The following is a 19,210-nucleotide window of genomic DNA, read 5'->3' as shown; positions in this document are numbered from 1 at the left end:
CAACAACCCAGCAGCAGGACCGCTACCTCCGCCTTTGTGCAAGGAGGAACAGGAGGAGCACTGCCAGAGCCCTGCAAAATGACATCCAGCAGGCCACAAATGTGCATGTGTCTGCACAAACGGTTAGAAACGGACTCCATGAGGATGGTATGAGGGCCCGACGTCCACAGATGGGGGTTGTGCTCACAGCCCAACACCGTGCAGGACGCTTGGCATTTGCCAGAGAACACCAGGATTGGCAAATTCGCCACTGGTGCCCTGTGCTCTTCACAGATGAAAGCAGGTTCACACTGAGCACATGTGACAGACGTGACAGAGTCTGGAGACATCGTGGAGAGCGATCTGCTGCCTGCAACATCCTTCAGCATGATCGGTTTGGCAGTGGGTCAGTAATGGTGTGGGGTGGCATTTCTTTGGAGGGCCGCACAGCCCTCCATGTGCTCACCAGAGGTAGCATGACTGCCATTAGGTACCGTGATGAGATCCTCAGACCCCTTGTGAGACCATATGCTGGTGTGGTTGGCCCTGGGTTCCTCCTAATGCAGGACAATGCTAGACCTCATGTGGCTGGAGTGTGTCAGCAGTTCCTGCAAGATTCAGGCATTGAAGCTATGGACTGGCCTGCCCGTTCCCCAGACCTGAATCCGATTGAGCACATCTGGGACATCATGTCTCGCTCCATCCACCAACGTCACGTTGCACCACAGACTGTCCAGGAGTTGGCGGATGCTTTAGTCCAGGTCTGGGAGGAGATCCCTCAGGAGACCATCCGCCACCTCATCAGGAGCATGCCCAGGCATTGTAGGGAGGTCATACAGGCACGTGGAGGCCACACACAATACTGAGCCTCATTTTGACTTGTTTTAAGGACATTACATCAAAGTTGGATCAGCCTGTAGTGTGTTTTTCCACTTTAATTTTGTGTGTGACTCCAAATCCAGGCCTCTATTGGTTAATAAATTTGATTTCCATTGATGATTTTTGTGTGATTTTGTTGTCAGCACATTCAACTTTGTACAGAACAAAGTATTCAATGAGAATATTATATTCATTCAGATCTAGGATGTGTTATTTGAGTGTTCCCTTTATTTTTTTGAGCAGTGTATTTGGTTTTACTTCCCTGTGTTCCTCTGCATGCCTTCCTCCCCCTGTTGTGTCAAGTCTACGTTTCTGGCTTCCTGTTTAGTCACTTGCTGTTTTATTTTTCCAGTCCCTTTTCCACGTAAACTGTGTTCAGTTTTGCTTCCCCTTGTCTTGTTAGTTAGATTCAGTTCACCTGTTCTCCACTCTTCCCTCTTGTGTTTATATTGTCTGTTCTCCTCAGTTCTTGGTTGTGTCCTTGTCATCTATGCCTCTGCTTGCTGTGTGTTTTCCCCTGGTTCTGTATCTTTAGATTCTGGCCTGCTTTGTAGTTATTTTTGAAGTTTGCCAGCAAATAAACCTGAGTGTTAAGTTCATGTCCTGCTTCATGAGTCCTGCACTGTGGTCCTTTCCTGTCTGCCACACAGCTGGACCTTGTCAATTTGTGCTGTTGGGAAACTGAAGTACTGCATCCCCTGCAATGCTCAGGTCTTTTCTACTACATAAATGTCATTTTTGTCTTGTTGTTAGGTGACTGCCAGGTAATCTGATGAGAAATGATGTATCATATAATATTCAAGTATTTTGTCTATAAATTAGATGTTCCTGTGAAATTAAAATGATAGAATCATTTTCAAAGGTGCATAAATGCAACATGATTAGTTTAAGTTTGTTATTAAATGGCTGCTAGGCAACACGATGACGTCATAAAATTTGATATAAATAAGAAGCTTCAGAGGCTGTGTACCAGTGTGCCAATTTTGGTTTCTCAACTCCTGATGACGTAGGAGGGCAGACATTATACTAAGATAAAAAAGTACAATTACCTGCTTACAGATGTAAGCTTCTGCCATTCAGTAAAGTTGCACTTTACACTCATGTCTGTTAGGGATATCATGACACCAGAAATTTAGTAGTCTAATGCTAATACCAGCATAATTACATAAATCTTGATACCCAATTTAATACCACGATTAAAAAAAATTAAAAAATTTAAATTAAATGATTATCTCATGTACTTAACCATACATACTCAAACATAAACTCCTTTCTGAAAAAGTCATTTTAAATCACTGACATGGTAGTGGCAGTGTCATGGTTTGGCTGTGTGGTGGAAGGACGCATGACACTGGAGCTAAACTCTAACAGCTTTATTTGCTGAGGCTCACAGGAGACAATAAACAAAACAACAAAATCTCAACCAAGGCCGAAACACAAAAACAAGCCTGGGAGAACGGCATGGAAAAACTAAACGGGGAAACACACAGCAGGAAAGGGGAAACACCGACGATGACGCAACAAACAGAAGAAAACTGAGGGCTTAAATACACAGCAGGTAATCAGGGCAAGAGGAAACAGCAGGGCACAGCAGGTGAAGCAAATGAAACTAATAACAGGGGAAGCAAAACTAAAGACAAAGCACAAGGAACACAAGACTGTCAAAATAATACAGGAAGTGACTAAACAAGGTATACGGAGACCTGACACAGGGAACTGGCACACAGAACTAAACAGGGACCACAGCACAGGGAAACAGACAAAGAGACTCAGACATGGGACAAAAACGCAGACTAGTCCACAACACTGGGAATAAAACTCAATATGAAAACACCAGAGGTCAGGGTCAAGGACAAAACAGACACAAGATCACAGACAGAGGAGAGACAGGGACAAAGGGAACTAGAAAACCAAAACAAACTAGGAACAAAACTCAGTGAAGACAAAGCCAAATACAAAACGCTGGGCAGATGGCCCAGGACCACGACAGGCAGACCGTTTATTCAAAATGTTCACACATCCTGACAGGATACAGACAGAAATACTGGGATAGTTGCCAAGTAGCCTTCTAATGTTACTATGAGTCATAATGTGAGCTACGTTACAGTAGCTACTGATAACTGAATATAGCTGATTTCTCAAAAAAAAAAAAAAATGTAATATGTATTTCAGGATAACAACGCAAAGTGCTTCCATACCCGACTCTTATCACTTCTTATTAAGTCGTTGTGGAGCCATCGCAGCAGCTGCTTTGCCACGTGCAGTTTTTTTCCTGTGTTGTGGGAAATCTTTTGCATGTAAGGATATACAAGAACACCTGCATATATTGATCCAAGATGGCGGCGCGCACAGACGCAGCAGCTCACGGCTCTTTTTTTCTCCAATCTCATTGTACATCCTGTATAATGACAATAAAGGCATTCTATTCTATTCTATATGCTGCCTGTGGTATCTATGGTACTAAAAAAGAGGAAAAAGTACCATCATGCTTTTAGAATTTTGGTATTGAAAGATACATCAGTTCAGATTCTGTCATGGTCCTGGGCCGTATGCCCAGCCTTTGTGTTCTTGCTCTTATGGTTCTGTTTCATTGTTTGCTTATTTAGATTCTTAATTTGTTTAGTGTTCTGTATTTTGTTATGATGGTTATTTATATTGCATTCCTGGTTCCCTTTGTTCCTGTTTCCCCTGTGTCTCTGTGTTCTAGTGTCTGTTTTGTCCCTCTGTCATGTCCCTTGCCTCATGTGTGTTTTTGTATTGAGTTTTATTTCCAGTATTGTGACTAGTCTGCGTCTCTGTTCCGTGCCTGCTTGCCAGTCTTAGTCTCGCCTGCCTTATATTTAGTTTACTTCCTGGTCTTGTCCTGTTTAATTATTCCCAGCTGTGTATCCACCTGGTTCTGATCCTCATGTTATCCTGTGTCTGTATTTAAGTCCTCAGTCTGTGTCAGTTCTTTGTCTAAATCTATGTTCACCGTGTGGCTAAAATGCTACTTAGCCCTACCCCTAAAAGTGGTTCAACTCCGAGCTAGTGGATGTTAATAGGTAAACACCTAAGATTAGTATTTGACTCAATGTGTAATATAGTGACAATATTCTCCTACTGTTTCTGATTTAAGGTGTTGAAGAATTGCCAGAGAAGTTTTTACAGAACGTTATAATGACAGAGTTATGAAGGAGTAATTAGGGCCACACTGAGAAAAAAAATTAAATTGTGCATTTTGAGAATAAGATAAAAAAGTCAAAATGTGGAGATTAAAGTTGTCGTTTCAAGTCAAACAACTGCCACGCCACGTCTGCTATACCCTCTCCAAACTGTCATATGTAGATGTGTTAGTGAAACTGTACTTTAGAATCAGTTTTAGTAATAAGGAAATGATTTCTATTTTAGTACATAAACACCATGTTGTGATAGGTATGATAAGTGTGAGGACATTAAAGAGATGGTGCAGAAAGCTGCATCTGCTCAGAAGGAAAAAACACACAAACTGGCAATGGACAGATGCAAGGATATCGATGGTTGCACCTTTGTGCAGTACAGAGGGGATATGTAGAATCACAAGACACAACAAGACAGCTGATGAAGTTGTTTCATCTACCCGAGGCATTTTGTAGAGGGTGTAGCAGCCGTGGCAGTTGTTTGACTTCAAATTACGACTTTAATCTCAAAATAGTATTTCAACTTTTTTCTCGACCATAATACTCCTTCAACATAATACTTCTTTGTACAAAGTGAAGTTGACCGTTGACCTTTTGGTTTTCTGTGAAGTTTTGTTAAAATGAGTCTAAGAATTCTTTGAGTTAATGTCAAGGATGTGTTTTATGAGATCAGTGACTCGCTGTCCAACAAATACTAATCAGTTGATCAGTGAATTCAAGGGTAAATCTTTGCTGTTGAAAAGATATTTTATTCATGAGAATTGGACATATATGCATATAGATGGAAAGACAACTCCAACTTCCTTCTTCTAACATATAAGGGCCTTAAATAATCAGGCCCATCTATATTAAAGACCTCATTGTACCATATCACCCCAACAGAGCACTTTGCTCTCAGACTGCTGGCTTACTTGTGGTTCTTAAGAGTTCCTAAGAGTAGAATGGGAGGCAGAGCCTTCAGCTTTCAGGCCCCTCTTCTGTGGAACCAGCTCCCAGCTTGGATTCAAGAGACAGACACCCTCTCTATTTTTAAGATTAGGCTTAAAACGTTCCTTTTTGCTCAAGCTTATAGTTAGAGCTGGATCAGGTGAGCCTGAACTCTCCTTTAGTTATGCTTCTTAGGCTGCTGGGGGTTCCCATAATGCACTGAGTGTTTCTTCATCACTCACCTCACCCTCAACTAGTCCCAGCAGATGACTGCCCCTCCCTGAGCCTGGTTCTGCCAGAGGCTTATTCCTGTTAAAAGGGAGTTTTTCCTTCCCACTGTAGCTACTGTGCTTACTCACAGGGGGTCGTTTTGATTGTTGGGTTTTCTCTGTCATCATTGTAGGGTCTTTCTCTTAGAATATAAAGCTCCTTGAGGTGACTGTTGTGATTTGGCACTATATAAATAAAATTTAAATGAATTTAATTGAAAAATTTAATGCCACTAGCTAAGACTGTTTCTTTTTTCCTCTGGTCACTTGCATTTATTTTGAAGTGTCCTTGCATGTGGCTGAGCTGGTTGACAGGATATGACCCTGCTGCTGCCTCTGTTTCCTATTAAACATCCTGCTCTGAGCTGTGGTGTGCAGGAAACAGGCCAAAGATTCAGAGGTGTGAGCTTCTCCTGCCGGAAATGAAATAATCCAAAATCCCTGACAAACTGAGTCGCAGGATAAAGAATTTTCAGCTGGGACTTCTCCTCCTCCTACTTCTTCTGGCTGCTTCCTTTAGGGGTTGCCACAACGAATCCTCTGCCTCCATCTCACCCTATCCCTGGCATCCTCTCCTGTCACTCCAACCCTCTGCATGTCCTCCTTCATTACATAAATATATCTTCTCTGCGGTCTTTCGCTTTTCCTCCGTCCTGTCATTTCCATAATTCAACATCCTTTGTCCAATACAGTGAAATGACAAAGAAAGTACATCCTCCTTCAATTCTAGGGTTTTTATGTATCAGGACGTAATAAACAAATTTACCTGGTCCTTACCAGGTCTTACATTATTATAAATAATATGTCATTGGCCCTAGGTCTAAGTTGGGCAAGTTTGTGATCAAATCACAATTTTGGCATCCCACTATCAAATGAAAATGAAAAGTAATATTGAAAATGTGTGCTCTGCCAGTAGAATATAAAGCAAAAGCAAATTATATCACGTGCATGCAGGTGCCAGTTACCATTTGTTCCCTGCATGGTCTGAATGAGTAACACTACATTAAAACACAGGCATACAACACAATTCAAATGTCTGGCACAGCAGAAGGTGAAGAGCTTGTCTCTTTAAGCAGATCATCTGCTGTTTGTAAATACTTTGGATTTAGGGCACGTGATTCTAACCAGGAAGAAATTATATGCAAAGAGTACTGTAGAGTCGGCCATACAGTGCTGTGAAAAAGTATTTGCTCCCTTCCTGATTTTTTTTTAATTTTATTTTTTGCATATTTGTCACACTTACAGATAATCAAACAATTTTTTATATATTAGGTAAAGATAACCTGAGTATATGCAAAACAATTTAATTTATTAAAGGAAGAAGACCCATCACCAATGGAGATATCCTCCCATGATTATTGAAAATATAAAATTAATTTAGAAGTCAGGAAAATAGAAAACTCTTCAGCAGACATTTTATTACCTATTTTTCCCTCATTTGAAGGTCCTGCCCTAGAATATGTTTTTAATATTAACAAAACTCATTTAATGAAAACAAGTTTAAGCATTCTGTAAGAGATTGATGCTCTGTGATTATCTTCAATATTTCTACAAATACGTTTTGATAACCACATCCTAGAACAGACACACAAAAAAATTCCATAGTAAACAAATTAGAGAAAGTACATACAGCACTCTTGTACATGTGTATATACTAGATAATTTCTTCCTATTTACATAATCTATAATAATAAGTCAGATATAATGCATACTCATAAGGCATTCAGATGATATTATACTGATATGTACAGCATTATTAATACATAATGTGTTGGGTGTTGGCTCTCACTGCGGTATTGTATCACTTCCTGTTCCTGTTTCGGAGCACAGTGGTGTTTTGCTGTCTGTTAGCTGTTATATCTGTATAACTCGATTTATCTGGATAATAACATATTTTAGTGTAATCTTCACCTACTTTAAATAGCAAACTCTTTGCTGAATCACCTGTATTCACATTATTCACTTTATTTGTTTTTAGAAATTCGCTAGCTTAGCTCAGCTAGTAGCTTAGTCCTTAGCCGACTCACTACCAGCATGGCTTCTTCTCCTGTCTCTGCTGCACTTTCCTGCTCTGGGTGTCACATGTTTAGTTACTCCTCGGCCTCCTTTAGCAGTAACGGTACTTGTAATAAATGTAGTCTGTTTGTAGCTCTGGAGGCCAGGCTTTCTGAATTGGAGACTCGGCTCCGCACCCCGGAAAATCCTGTATCTAGCCAGGCCCCTGTAGCGGGTGCGGACCATGGTAGCTTAGCCGCCGTTAGCTCCCCCCAGCAGATCCCGAGCAGCAGGGAAACAGGCCGGCTGGGTGACGGTGAGGAGGAAGCGTAGTCCTAAGCAGAAGCCCCGGGTACACCACCAACCTGTTCACGTCTCTAACCGTTTTTCTCCACTCGGCGACACACCCGCCGAGGAACAAACTCTGGTTATTGGCGACTCTGTTTTAGAAACGTGAAGCTAGAGACAACCGGCGACCATAGTCAAATGTCTTCCAGGGGCCAGAGCAGGCGACATTCATGGAAATTTGAAACTGCTGGCTAAGGCTAATCGTAGATTTGGTAAGATCGTTATTCACGTCGGCAGTAATGACACCCGGTTACGCCAATCGGAGGTCACTAAAATTAATATTGACTCAGTGTGTAACTTTGCAAAAACGATGTCGGACTCTGTAGTTTTTCCCCTCCCCAATCAGACCAGGAGCGACATGTTTAGCCGCATGTTCTCCTTGAATCGCTGGCTGTCTGAGTGGTGTCCAAAAAATGACGTGGGCTTCATAGATAATTGGCAAAGTTTCTGGAGAAAACCTGGTCTTGTTAGGAGAGACGGCATCCATCCCACTTTGGATGGAGCAGCTCTCATTTCTAGAAATCTGGCCAAATTTATTAACCCTAAAACCTGACTACCAGGGTTGAGACAGGAAGCAGAGTTGCAGTCTTACACACGCCTCTCTGCAGCTTCTCTCCTCCTGCCATCTCCCCCGAAAACCCCATCCTCATAGAGTCGGTGCCTGCTCCAGACCACCAAAAACCAAAGCTAAAATCAGCAAAAAGCTATTTAAGCATAAAAATTCAAAAATGATAAATAATACAGCTTCAATCAACTGCACCACCTGGTCCTTACTCAGAGTTTCTGTCTGATTTCTCAGACTTTTTATCTGATTTAGTGCTCAGTTCAGATAAAATAATTATAGTGGGTGATTTTAACATCCATGTAGATGCTGAGAATGACAGCCTCAACACTGCATTTAATCTATTGTTAGATTCAATTGGCTTCTCTCAAAATGTAAAGGAGCCCACCCACCACTTTAATCATACTCTGGATCTTGTCCTAACATATGGCATAGAACTGAAGACTTAACAGTATTCCCTGAAAGCCCCCTCCTGTCTGATCATTTCTTAGTAACATTTACATTTACTTTAATGGATTACACAGCAGTGGGGAATAAGTTTTATTACAGTAGAAGTCTTTGTGAAAGTGCTGTAACTAAGTTTAAGGATCTAATTCCTTCATTGTTATGCTCTTCAGTGCCAACACAGTGCAGAGCAGCTACCTAAACTCTGCTCCCAGTGAGGTCGATTATCTCGTCAATAGGGTTTACATCCTCACTGCGTATAACTTTGGATACTGTGGCTCCTCTGAAAAGGAAAGCTTCAAATCAGAAGTGCCTGACTCCGTGGTATAATTCACAAACGCACAGCTTAAAGCAGATAACCCGTAAGCTGGAGAGGGAATGGCGTCTCACTAAATTAGAAGATGCTCATTTAGCCTGGAAAAAGAGTTTGTTGCTCTATAAAAAAGCCCTCCGTAAAGCTAGGACATCTTACTACTCATCATTAATTGAAGAAAATAAGAACAACCCCAGGTTTCTTTTCAGCACTGTAGCCAGGCTGACAAAGAGTCAGAGCTCTGTAGAGCCGAGTATTCCTTTCACTTTAACTAGTAGTGACTTCATGGATTTTTTTACAAATAAAATTTTAGACATTAGAGAAAAAATTATTCATAACCATCTCAAAGATTTATCTTCATGTTCGGCTGCTTTCAGCACTGCTGGTATTTGTTTAGACTCTTTTGCTCCAGTTGATCTTTCAGAGTTAACTTCAATAGTTACTTCCTCCAAACCAGCAACATGTTTATTAGATCCCATTCCTACTAGACTGTTCAAAGAAGTCTTTCCAATTATTGATGCTTCAATCTTAAAAATGATCAATCAGTCTTTATTAGTTGGCTATGTACCACAGACCTTCAAGGAGGCTGCAATTAAACCACTACTTAAAAAGCCATCACTGACCCAGCTGTCTTAGCTAATTATAGGCCAATCTCCAACCTTCCTTTTCTCTCAAAGATTCTTGAAAGAGTAGTTGTAAAACAGCTAACTGATCATCTGCAGAGGAACGGTTTATTTGAAGAGTTTCAGTCAGGTTTCAGAATTCATCACAGTACAGAAACAGCATTAGTGAAGGTTACAAATGATCTTCTTACAGCCTCTGACAGTGGACTCATCTCTGTTCTTGTCCTGTTGGACCTCAGTGCAGCTTTGATACTGTTGACCATAACATTTTATTACAGAGATTAGAGCATACTATAGGTATTAAAGGTACTGCACTGCAGTGGTTTGAATCATATTTATCTCATAGACTCCAATTTGTTCATGTAAATGGGGAGTCTTCTTCACACACTAAGGTTAATTATGGAGTTCCACAAGGTTCTGTGCTAGGACCAATTTTATTTACATTATACATGCTTCCCTTAGGCAGTATTATTAGAAAGCATTGCATCAATTTTCATTGTTATGCAGATGATACTCAGCTTTACCTATCAATGAAGCCAGATGATACACATCAATTAGTTAAACTGCAGGAATGTCTTAAAGACATTAAGGACTGGATGACCTCTAATTTCCTGCTTCTAAATTCAGATAAAACTGAAGTTCTTGTACTCGGCCCCACAACTCTTAGAAACATGGTGTCAAACCAGATACTTACTCTGGATGGCATTACTTTGGCCTCCAGTAACACTGTGAGAAATCTTGGAGTCATTTTTGACCAGGATATGTCCTTCAATGCACATATTAAACAAATACGTAGGACCGCTTTTTTGCATTTGCGCAATATTTCTAAAATTAGAAACATCCTTTCTCAGAGTGATGCTGAAAAGCTAATTCATGCATTTATTACTTCTAGGGTGGACTATTGTAATTCATTATTATCAGGCTGTCCTAAAAGCTCCCTGAGCTTGCCTTGAGGCAACTGTTTGTTGTGGTTTGGCACTATACAAATAAAATTGAATTGAATTGAAACTGAATTGACTTAATGCACACTTACTTCTTAATCTGCTGATATCAATGCATTATACATAACAGCACTATAATCAGAAGGCAACCATGTACTAAACATAACGCAACATGTATTTTACATTCGAGTAATATTGCTGAGCGGTAGGCATGGCTTTAATAGTACTCAATGATGAGTCATTGTCTGTACTTTTATGACCATGAGTCATCCTTGACCAGCATAATAAACAATGCTGAGCCAATCATAAGTTGGCATCACAGGCTAATCAATAAGGGTGCAGCCTAGAACTAATATACTAATAGATTGGCTGTTTACCTAGAAATATGGGATTACCCAGTTTAAAGCGCTTTGAGCGCTCAGCTAGAGTAGAACACTATATAGGAACTAGTCCATTTACCATTTCTCACTGTCTAGTTATTGCCAGCTGTTCAGTGATTGAAGTCAGTTGCTAGATATGGGGAATCCCCACTTTCTCCATTTCAGTCAATAATGGTCAAGTAGGTATAGTCAATCACACAGCACAATATGATCACATGATTAGGCTAAGCCAATGAGGCATGAGAAAGAGGCTGCATATCATTAACATATATTATCATAGAATTAGCAGCCTGAAATGCTCCGAGTTTGCTCTCCAATTCAGATAAATACAGCCAAAGTGTACAAAGGGTACTAAACAGGACTACACATCTTCAAAGTCGCTTTAGGGCGAATGTTTGCTGTGATTGGTGCTATATAAATAAAATTGAATTGAACTGAGGTTTAAAGAACACATATTCCAAATTTCATGGCTCAACTTCTTGTGGTTTTGGAGTCTATAGACCAAAAAGGTAAAACCTCAGGGACAGACGACCGGATAGACATATGAATATTGTGTTGCACATTTTTGAAGAGTAAAGTATGTAGTGTGCTTCTATTCTACTTGAGCACTCAAAGTGCTCTATAAAATTTAGCCGTAAACATTATGAGTAACAAAGGTTTCAGGTAAATGGTCAACACACATATTTTATGATAATTATTTTGGAAATGAACAAAACAGAAAGAATAATTAAAATAAGATGCTGGTCAGATATGAAGGCAGTTATTTGAGATTTCTGACCTTTGAAACCTTCAACATAACCTCTTCTTCTCTTAGCATATTTTCTTTTTAAGCTAATGTTTATACCCATGACAAAATACACACAGTGCTAAAAGTAGGATAAAAGTAAGATAATATCTGCACATTTTGTTTTGGGATTATAGAGTCACACAGTCTAGCACTGATAACATCTGGCATTTATGCTGATGAACTCATGATGTATTACTCTAAGTAAAAATTTTTGTATTCTGTATTTCAGTCTGACTTGTTAGGCTATGTGGAAACTGTGGGATTGTTTTTAGCATTTGCCTGTTTAAAAATCTGAAGTGTAACAGGTCAGGACAAGTCCTCTGTCATAAACTACTAACTGGGAGTAAAGAAAGAAGATAAAATTTGCTGAAGGAAAAGGGACTTAAAAAAATACCAAATTACAATATACAAGAAATACTTCAAACTTACCACAGGTCTTGAATATACACTGATTATACACTGATACTGATTATACGCAACTTCAAAACACTGACTGGACAGGTTTTCCTTTCAGATTGCAGTGACTTCCGCCTTACTTTTACTTTAAATGCAAACCCAATGCGGATCACACAAATCAAGCTAACCTGCTGTGGGATTTTGTTTGCATGCAGCTCACCTGTTCCACACAGTGATGTTGGAGATCTGTAGAGCAGGTGTGCTGGCGTGGAACCGGGCAAGGTCTGACAGAACTGGAGAGCTCATAAACCGTGGTCTGGGACGCCGGAAAGATCCCATTATACAAGCTGGCTGCTGTAGAGAGAGGAAAACACAGCTGAAAAATCAGCATATAAGGACAAAGAATTCTCTATGCAGCTTCAGCATGTGCTGCATGGAAACTGACTAATTTGTTTATAAATCTATAATTTTCTGGTGTCAGAAATATGATACTGAGACAGCAAAGTGTCTGATAAAATATGCCAGTGTTCATTTCCTCATTACTTATTTCCGGTATAAAAACCTTCAATTCTAATCAATTTTATTTTTAACAGAATGAAACCTCCAGCAAAACCAGGCTCAGGGAGGGGCAGCAATCTGACATGACTGGCTGAGGGGTGAGGGCAGGGAGACAGGACAGAAGACACACTGTGGGAGAGAGCCAGATTAATAATAACTAAAGAGTAAATGCAGAGTGGTGTATAAACACAAAGAGTGAAAAGAGGTGAGTGAAGAAGCAACACTCAGTGCATCACGGGAAGCCCCCAGCAGCCTAGACTGATTGTGGAATAATTAAGGGATGTTTCAGAGTCACCTGATCCAGCACTAACTATAATGATCACAAACGGAAAGTTTTAAGCCTAATCTTAAAAATATAGTGTCTCTCTGCCAAATCTAAACTGGGAGCTGGTTACACAGAAGAGGGGCCTGAAAGCTGAAGGCTCTGCCTCCCATTCTGCTCTTCCATACTCTACAAAGTCAGCCAGCAGTCTGAGAGCAAAGTGCTTTAATGTGGTACTATGAGGTATTTTAGACAAGATTGGGGCCTAATCATTCAAGACCTCTCCAGCTTATGGTTATATGCTTTAAGTTGGACATTGTAACACTGCAACTCTGCGTCCTGGTCTCAACCCTGAATAGTATATTCAAAGGTGAGCAGTACATAGTACTGTCATTGAGTTGCACAGTAATACATATAATATTTAGAAAACTGAAAGATTGCACTGTGAGTTTGCTAGCAAAAAGTGCCAAGGAGGAAGAATGGGGAAAGGTGGCACAGCCTGAGGAGCACAGTAAGAACCCAACATCTCTCTGAGGTTCTGCAAGTCAGAAACTTATTATATGATGTATGAACAAACTAGATTAGCCTAATCAGGATATTCTGATCTTGTATTACCATGTTGATCTTGATTCTTTTAAGTTACATATGAGGAATATGCCCCTGCTCTGGGCTGCTTTAACTTCCTATATATAGCTGATGCAGCAAAGCAGCTTCAGCTGCATCTGATTTTTTCAGAAACACAGACACACAGGCTTCTGTCAACCCACAGCTTCCTGTGTAACAACGCTAACCCACAAGATCAGCCCATCTCTATACAGTGCATATCTCCAGGTACTTCACTTTCCAGAAACCACACAGACTTTATTTCATCAGATGTAATAATTTTTGGTTGGCAACATTACAACTTTCCACACTGCTGTACTTATCAATTTCCTGTGCTACGACTCCAAGTGCTTCTTTTTTGGCCTTTAATACGTGCCTATAAATCATTATTACCATTCATGGCTGGTTCCATGGTCTTCATGTTAGTGTACAACTATTTACTTATACTGCAGGTTAATGAGTAAAAAAAGGGGGAACAATAAACACAAACCCACTTTTTCTATCAAAACTGTAAAAGCCATGCTCATAGTGATGTTGCAGATTGCGTTCTGAAACAAATTATGAAACAGGAACACTCTTTTTACATTTTCATTTATCACCCATTATAAATGCAGATACTAATATACTGGCAAATAACTCATATCAATTTTTAAATATAGTCTCCCATTTTCAGAGGCTCAAAAGAAATTAAAAAAAAAAGACTAACAAGCCAGGTGAGGCCTGTTCCCTCATTTTTACATGACAAACAAGCAGCACTCCAAGTGGGCAAGCCTCCACAGAGGCAGCTAACTCTCTGGGCAGTATTTTACATATATTCATTTTGTTTTCTTTGTTCTTTTAAATGTACTTTAAGAAGTTTGTAGTGCAGTAAAAGACAGATAAGGGTAACATGAGAGATGTTTACTTTGATTACAGAACATAATGTAGGAATAGATCATGGATAATAGGTGCTGATTTGTATATAACTAGACATGCATAGCTTGAGCTTATTATATAATAGTATATTTCTAACTTCTTTTTAACTAGGCAGCTTCTCTTTCTCTTGACAATATTTTCTTTCAAGATAGAAGGTAACACAGCATTTTGGGGTCAACTTGAAAAAAGGCAGATGTGAAATGTAAAAATGAGATCAAAGGTCAAATGAGACGCAAACTATAATGTGACATTTAGAAATACACCAGTACCATTTATTAAATGTTGCTAATACAAACAAAGGCAGCAGAATTTCAAGCATAGTTTTAAGGCTATTTTTATGAAAGTTTCACCTTATTTGACCTTGATGAGGAGGTTAGAGGTCTAAAGTAACATGATACTGTGAATCCCCATGTATCTGCTATATGCCAATTGTCTGTACAAACAATGGCAGGAAGAAGCAGTTTTAAATGGCTCTGTATAGTAATAATTCACGTTAGCATAATTATTCACATCAGCAATGACACCCGGTTTCATCAAGTCATTAAGGTTCATATTGAATCCATGTGTAACTTTGACAAAAACAATGTTGAACTCTGTAGTTTTCTCAGGGCTTCTCCCCAACTGGACCAGGACTGACATGTTAAGTCTCATGTTCTCCTTAAATTAATGGCTGTCTGAGTGGTGTCCAAAAATGATGTGGGCTTTACAGATACTTATAAAACTTTATGGGGAAAACCTGTTCTTGTTAAGAGAGACAGCATCCATCCCACTTTGGATGGAGCCGCTCTCATTTCTAGAAATCTGGCCAAATTTATTAAACCCCCAAAGCGTAACCATACAGGCTTGAGACCAGGAAGCAGATCACTGACATGACGCTGGTGTTATATGAATGGGCTTTGTATGCACAGGTGGCTTTGCTAGTTACAGTGGTATGCAAAAGTTTGGGCACCCCTGATAATTTCCATGATTTTCCTTTATATATCATTGGTTGTTCGGATCAGCAGTTTCAGTTAAATCTATCATATAGCAGATGAACACAGTGATATTTGAGAAGTGAAATGAAGTTCATAGGATTTACAGAAAGTGTGCAATAATTATTTAAACAAAATTAGGCAGGTACATAAGTTTGCGCACCCCAACAGGAAAATGACATCAATATTTAGTAGATCCTCCTTTTGCAGAAATAACAGCCTCTAAATGCTTCCTATAGCTTCCAGTGAGAGTCTGGATTCTGGTTGAAGGTATTTTGGACCATTCTTCTTTCCAAAACATCTCCAGTTCAGTCAGGTTTGATGGTTTCCGAGCACGGACAGCCTGCTTTAAAATCACACCACAGATTTTCAATAATTTTCAGGTCTGGGACTGAGATGGCCGTTCCAGAACGTTGTACTTGTTCCTCTGCATGAATGTCTTAGTAGATTTTGAGCAGTGTTTAGGGTCGTTGTCTTGTTGAAGTATCCAGCCCCGGTGCAACTTCAACTTTGTCACTGATTCTTGAACATTGTTCTCAAGCATCTGCTGATATTGACTGGAATCCATGCGACCCTCAACTTTAACAAGATTCCCAGTACCTGCACTGGCCCCACAGCCCCACAGCATGATGGAACCACCACCAAATGTTACTGTGGGTACCAAGTGTTTGTCTTGGAATGCTGTGTTCTTTTTCTACCATGCATACCGCCCCTTGTTATGCCCAAATAACTTAATTTTAGTTTCATCAGTCCACAGCACCTTATTCCAAAATGAAGCTGGCTTGTCCAAATGTGCTTTAGCAGACCTCAGCAACTCTGTTTGTGGCGTGTGCGCAGAAAAGGCTTCTTCTGCGTTACTCTCCCATACAGCCTCTCCTTGTGCAAAGTGCACTGAATAGTTGAACGATGCACAGTGATACCATCTGCAGCAAGATGATGTTGTAGGTCTTTGGAGCTGCTCTATGGCTTGACTGACTTTCTTGACTGACTTGACTTTCTTGGCCTGCCACTTCGGACCTGAACTAGAACTGTGCCTGTGGTCTTCCATTTCCTCACTATGTTCTTCACAGTGGAAACTGACAGCTGAAATCTCTGAGAGAGCTTTTTTGTATCCTTCCCAAAACCACAATGTTGAACAATCTTTGTTTTCAGCTCATTTGAGAGTTGTTTTGAAGCTCCAATGTTGCCACTCTTCAGAGAAGATGCAAAGAGGAGAAACACATTGGCCACCTTTAACCCTTTCTCATAATTGGATTCACCTGTGTATGTAGGTCAAGGGTCAATGAGCTTACAAAACAAATTCTGTGTTCCAATTATTAGTGCTAAAGGTATTCAAATCAATAAAACGACAAGGGTGTCCAAACTTATGCACCTGCCTAATTTTGTTTAAATAATTATTGCACACTTTCTGTAAATCCTACAAACTTCATTTCACTTCTCAAATATCACTGTGTTCATCTGCTATATGATAGATTTAACTGAAATTGCTGATCTGAACAACCAATGATTTATAAAGGAAAATCGTGAAAATTATCAGTGGTGCCCAAACTTTTGCATACCATTGTATCTACTTTAAGGTGCACATTTGTAAGTTATATCAGGTAGTCAAGCACTTCTGATTTGAGGCTTTCTTTTTCCAGAGGCGACAGAGTATCCAGAGTCGTATGCAGAGAGGATGTAACACTGTTAAGAAGATAATTGACCTCTGTGAGAGCAGAGTTCAGGTAACTGCTCTGGACTCTAATGGCACATGACGTTCAAGATAGCACTGGAGGAATTACACTATTTTGCCAGAATTATTCACTCACACATCCAAATCATTGCATTCAGGTGTTCCACTCACTTCCATGACCACAGTTGTATAAAACCAAGCACCTAGGTATACAGACTGTTTCTACAAACATTTGTGAAAGAATGGCTCGCTCTCAGGAGCTCAGTGAATTCCAGCGTGGTAGCGTGATAGGATGTCACCTGGAGCTGGGTGGGTTTACAGGTTTCTCATGGTTCTGTGTTCAATAGGAGGAAATTTTATTTTGAGAAGTTTTATTTATTTTGCGCTGTCTTATTTTATCGAAATTATTATTGTGGCACAGTTTGGTTTCTTTTTTTCCATGTTAGTGGAGCTTAATCAGAGAGGTATATTTAAATGGCTATTTGCATAAGAATTATTTCCTGGAATGTAAATGGTCTTCTAAATATTATTAAGTTAAAGAAATGTTTAACCTATTTAACCCTTTAACATTCCGGGGGTTTTGTGTCAAAAACGCCTAAGAATTTACTCAAATTTTTAAGTTAAAGCTGTTCCTAAACCCTTGGGACTATGTGAAAAAGCTTGGGCATTTTGGAAAGGTAACATTCTATATTTTTTAATACAAAAGTAAGATTTCCTCTAAGTGTAACTATCAGAAAGTTATTCTCTTTTGAACAGACAAATTTGAAGATTTTTTTCTCGCCTAGATTAAAAAACAAAAAAAACAAGAGATTAGACAGTTGAATTTGGTACTTATGGACTTAAAACACATCATGATTGCAAAGAATAAGGTCTTGGCTATTCCCATTTCAAATTTGAAAGCAATAGCTGTAAAATTGAGCATTTTACAGCATATTCCATAAGGTATGGGTTGTGCGTTTTTCAGAGTGACATTTTTGGAGACACTTGGACAACCCTGAAATATGCAATAACTTCTGAATGCTTCATCCTACAGACATCAATGAGGGCTCTAATGAAAGCTTACACTTAGAGGAATTAGAATATAGAGCCAAAGCCACTCTCCCTGTTTTAGAAATTCATATTTTATCATAAAAAGCAATAAAGAGTACACTAAACGTGTGCATTATAAACAGTAGTCCAAACCAGTGCTATAGTCAACAAACATTTTAATAAACACACAAATATTACTATATATACTATATACATACTATATTTAAAATAAAATATTAAATAAAACTATTTACATACTCATGGCACATTATTATTTTACATGTTCTTTTCTCTGTGTCAGTCATCACGGTTTACAAAGGCATGGTACACACTTGACTGGAGTTTTTTCATGGCACTATAGCCTTTTATAATCTTTTCTTTGTGTTTTGGCAATGTTTTGAACAAAAAAAACCCATCAAAACAGCAATAGCACACATAAAACATCTTTTATACATGAGCGCACAGAAATCCTGAAACCACAAATCTGTCATTCGAAGGATGCTCTGTTTTACAGAAAGAACATAGACCCCTCAAACTATACATCCACGTGTTCAGAATTTCATTGGCTAAGCGTCTGTAGCGTTATTTTTATTCTGTGAGCTGATAGGTTGGATCTGTTGTCATCAGAATGTGGGCAGGAGCTTGTGCTAGTCTGTGACACTCATTGGCTATTCCTTGCTACAGACAGCCGTCACAGTGTCCCAGTTGGTCAAGTTAGGTGTCAATCAAAGCCTAAGACCCGGAACTTCCGATTTGGAGCAAAATGGAGGCTCTATCGGCAGCTATACAGCTAACAGGAGGCAACAAACAGTGTTTACGTTTTTTCAAGAAAAGTTTAGGCTCTGTTTTTGGTGCCCTTGTGGATACGACTCGTGTTTTTGACCTCATGGATGTATTGGATTATATTCACTGGACTGTTACGGACAGAATGATGCCAAATTTGTGGAGAATTATGAAGATTTGGAGTCCAGACGAGCGGTCGAAGGTAGGAAAGTCAAATTACTAGTTTCGGCTATCAGCTTACAATACCCTGCGCTGTATATGCTGTGATTTTTGTACATGGCAATGGCATACATGGTTAGAAAGAGGAGAACCGTGGCTTTCTTTTAATGTTTCGTATGTGTGTTTTGACAACATAGGGACGGAGAAATTTGACTGTATATTTAAGAATTCTGCGCGACGGCCCTTGATCGGGCCGC

General features: G+C 39.6%; 1 protein-coding gene across 2 annotated transcripts in view; it reads right to left on the bottom strand.

Moving 5' to 3' along the window:
• The window catches only part of LOC115781175 (proline-rich protein 5-like), a 57,717-nt gene that overhangs the window by 28,534 nt on the left and 9,973 nt on the right, over positions 1-19,210 (bottom strand). For both annotated transcript variants that reach the window (XM_030730672.1, XM_030730673.1), the window contains exon 2: positions 12,222-12,355. In XM_030730672.1, the coding sequence (XP_030586532.1) occupies positions 12,222-12,340 (119 nt within the window). In that variant the 5' untranslated portion in view covers positions 12,341-12,355. The remainder of the gene's footprint in view (positions 1-12,221; positions 12,356-19,210) is intronic.

The sequence above is a fragment of the Archocentrus centrarchus genome, chromosome 6, assembly GCF_007364275.1.
Source record: "Archocentrus centrarchus isolate MPI-CPG fArcCen1 chromosome 6, fArcCen1, whole genome shotgun sequence".
Classification (NCBI taxonomy): domain Eukaryota; kingdom Metazoa; phylum Chordata; class Actinopteri; order Cichliformes; family Cichlidae; genus Archocentrus; species Archocentrus centrarchus.
This window is presented reverse-complemented; position numbering and strand designations above follow the sequence as displayed.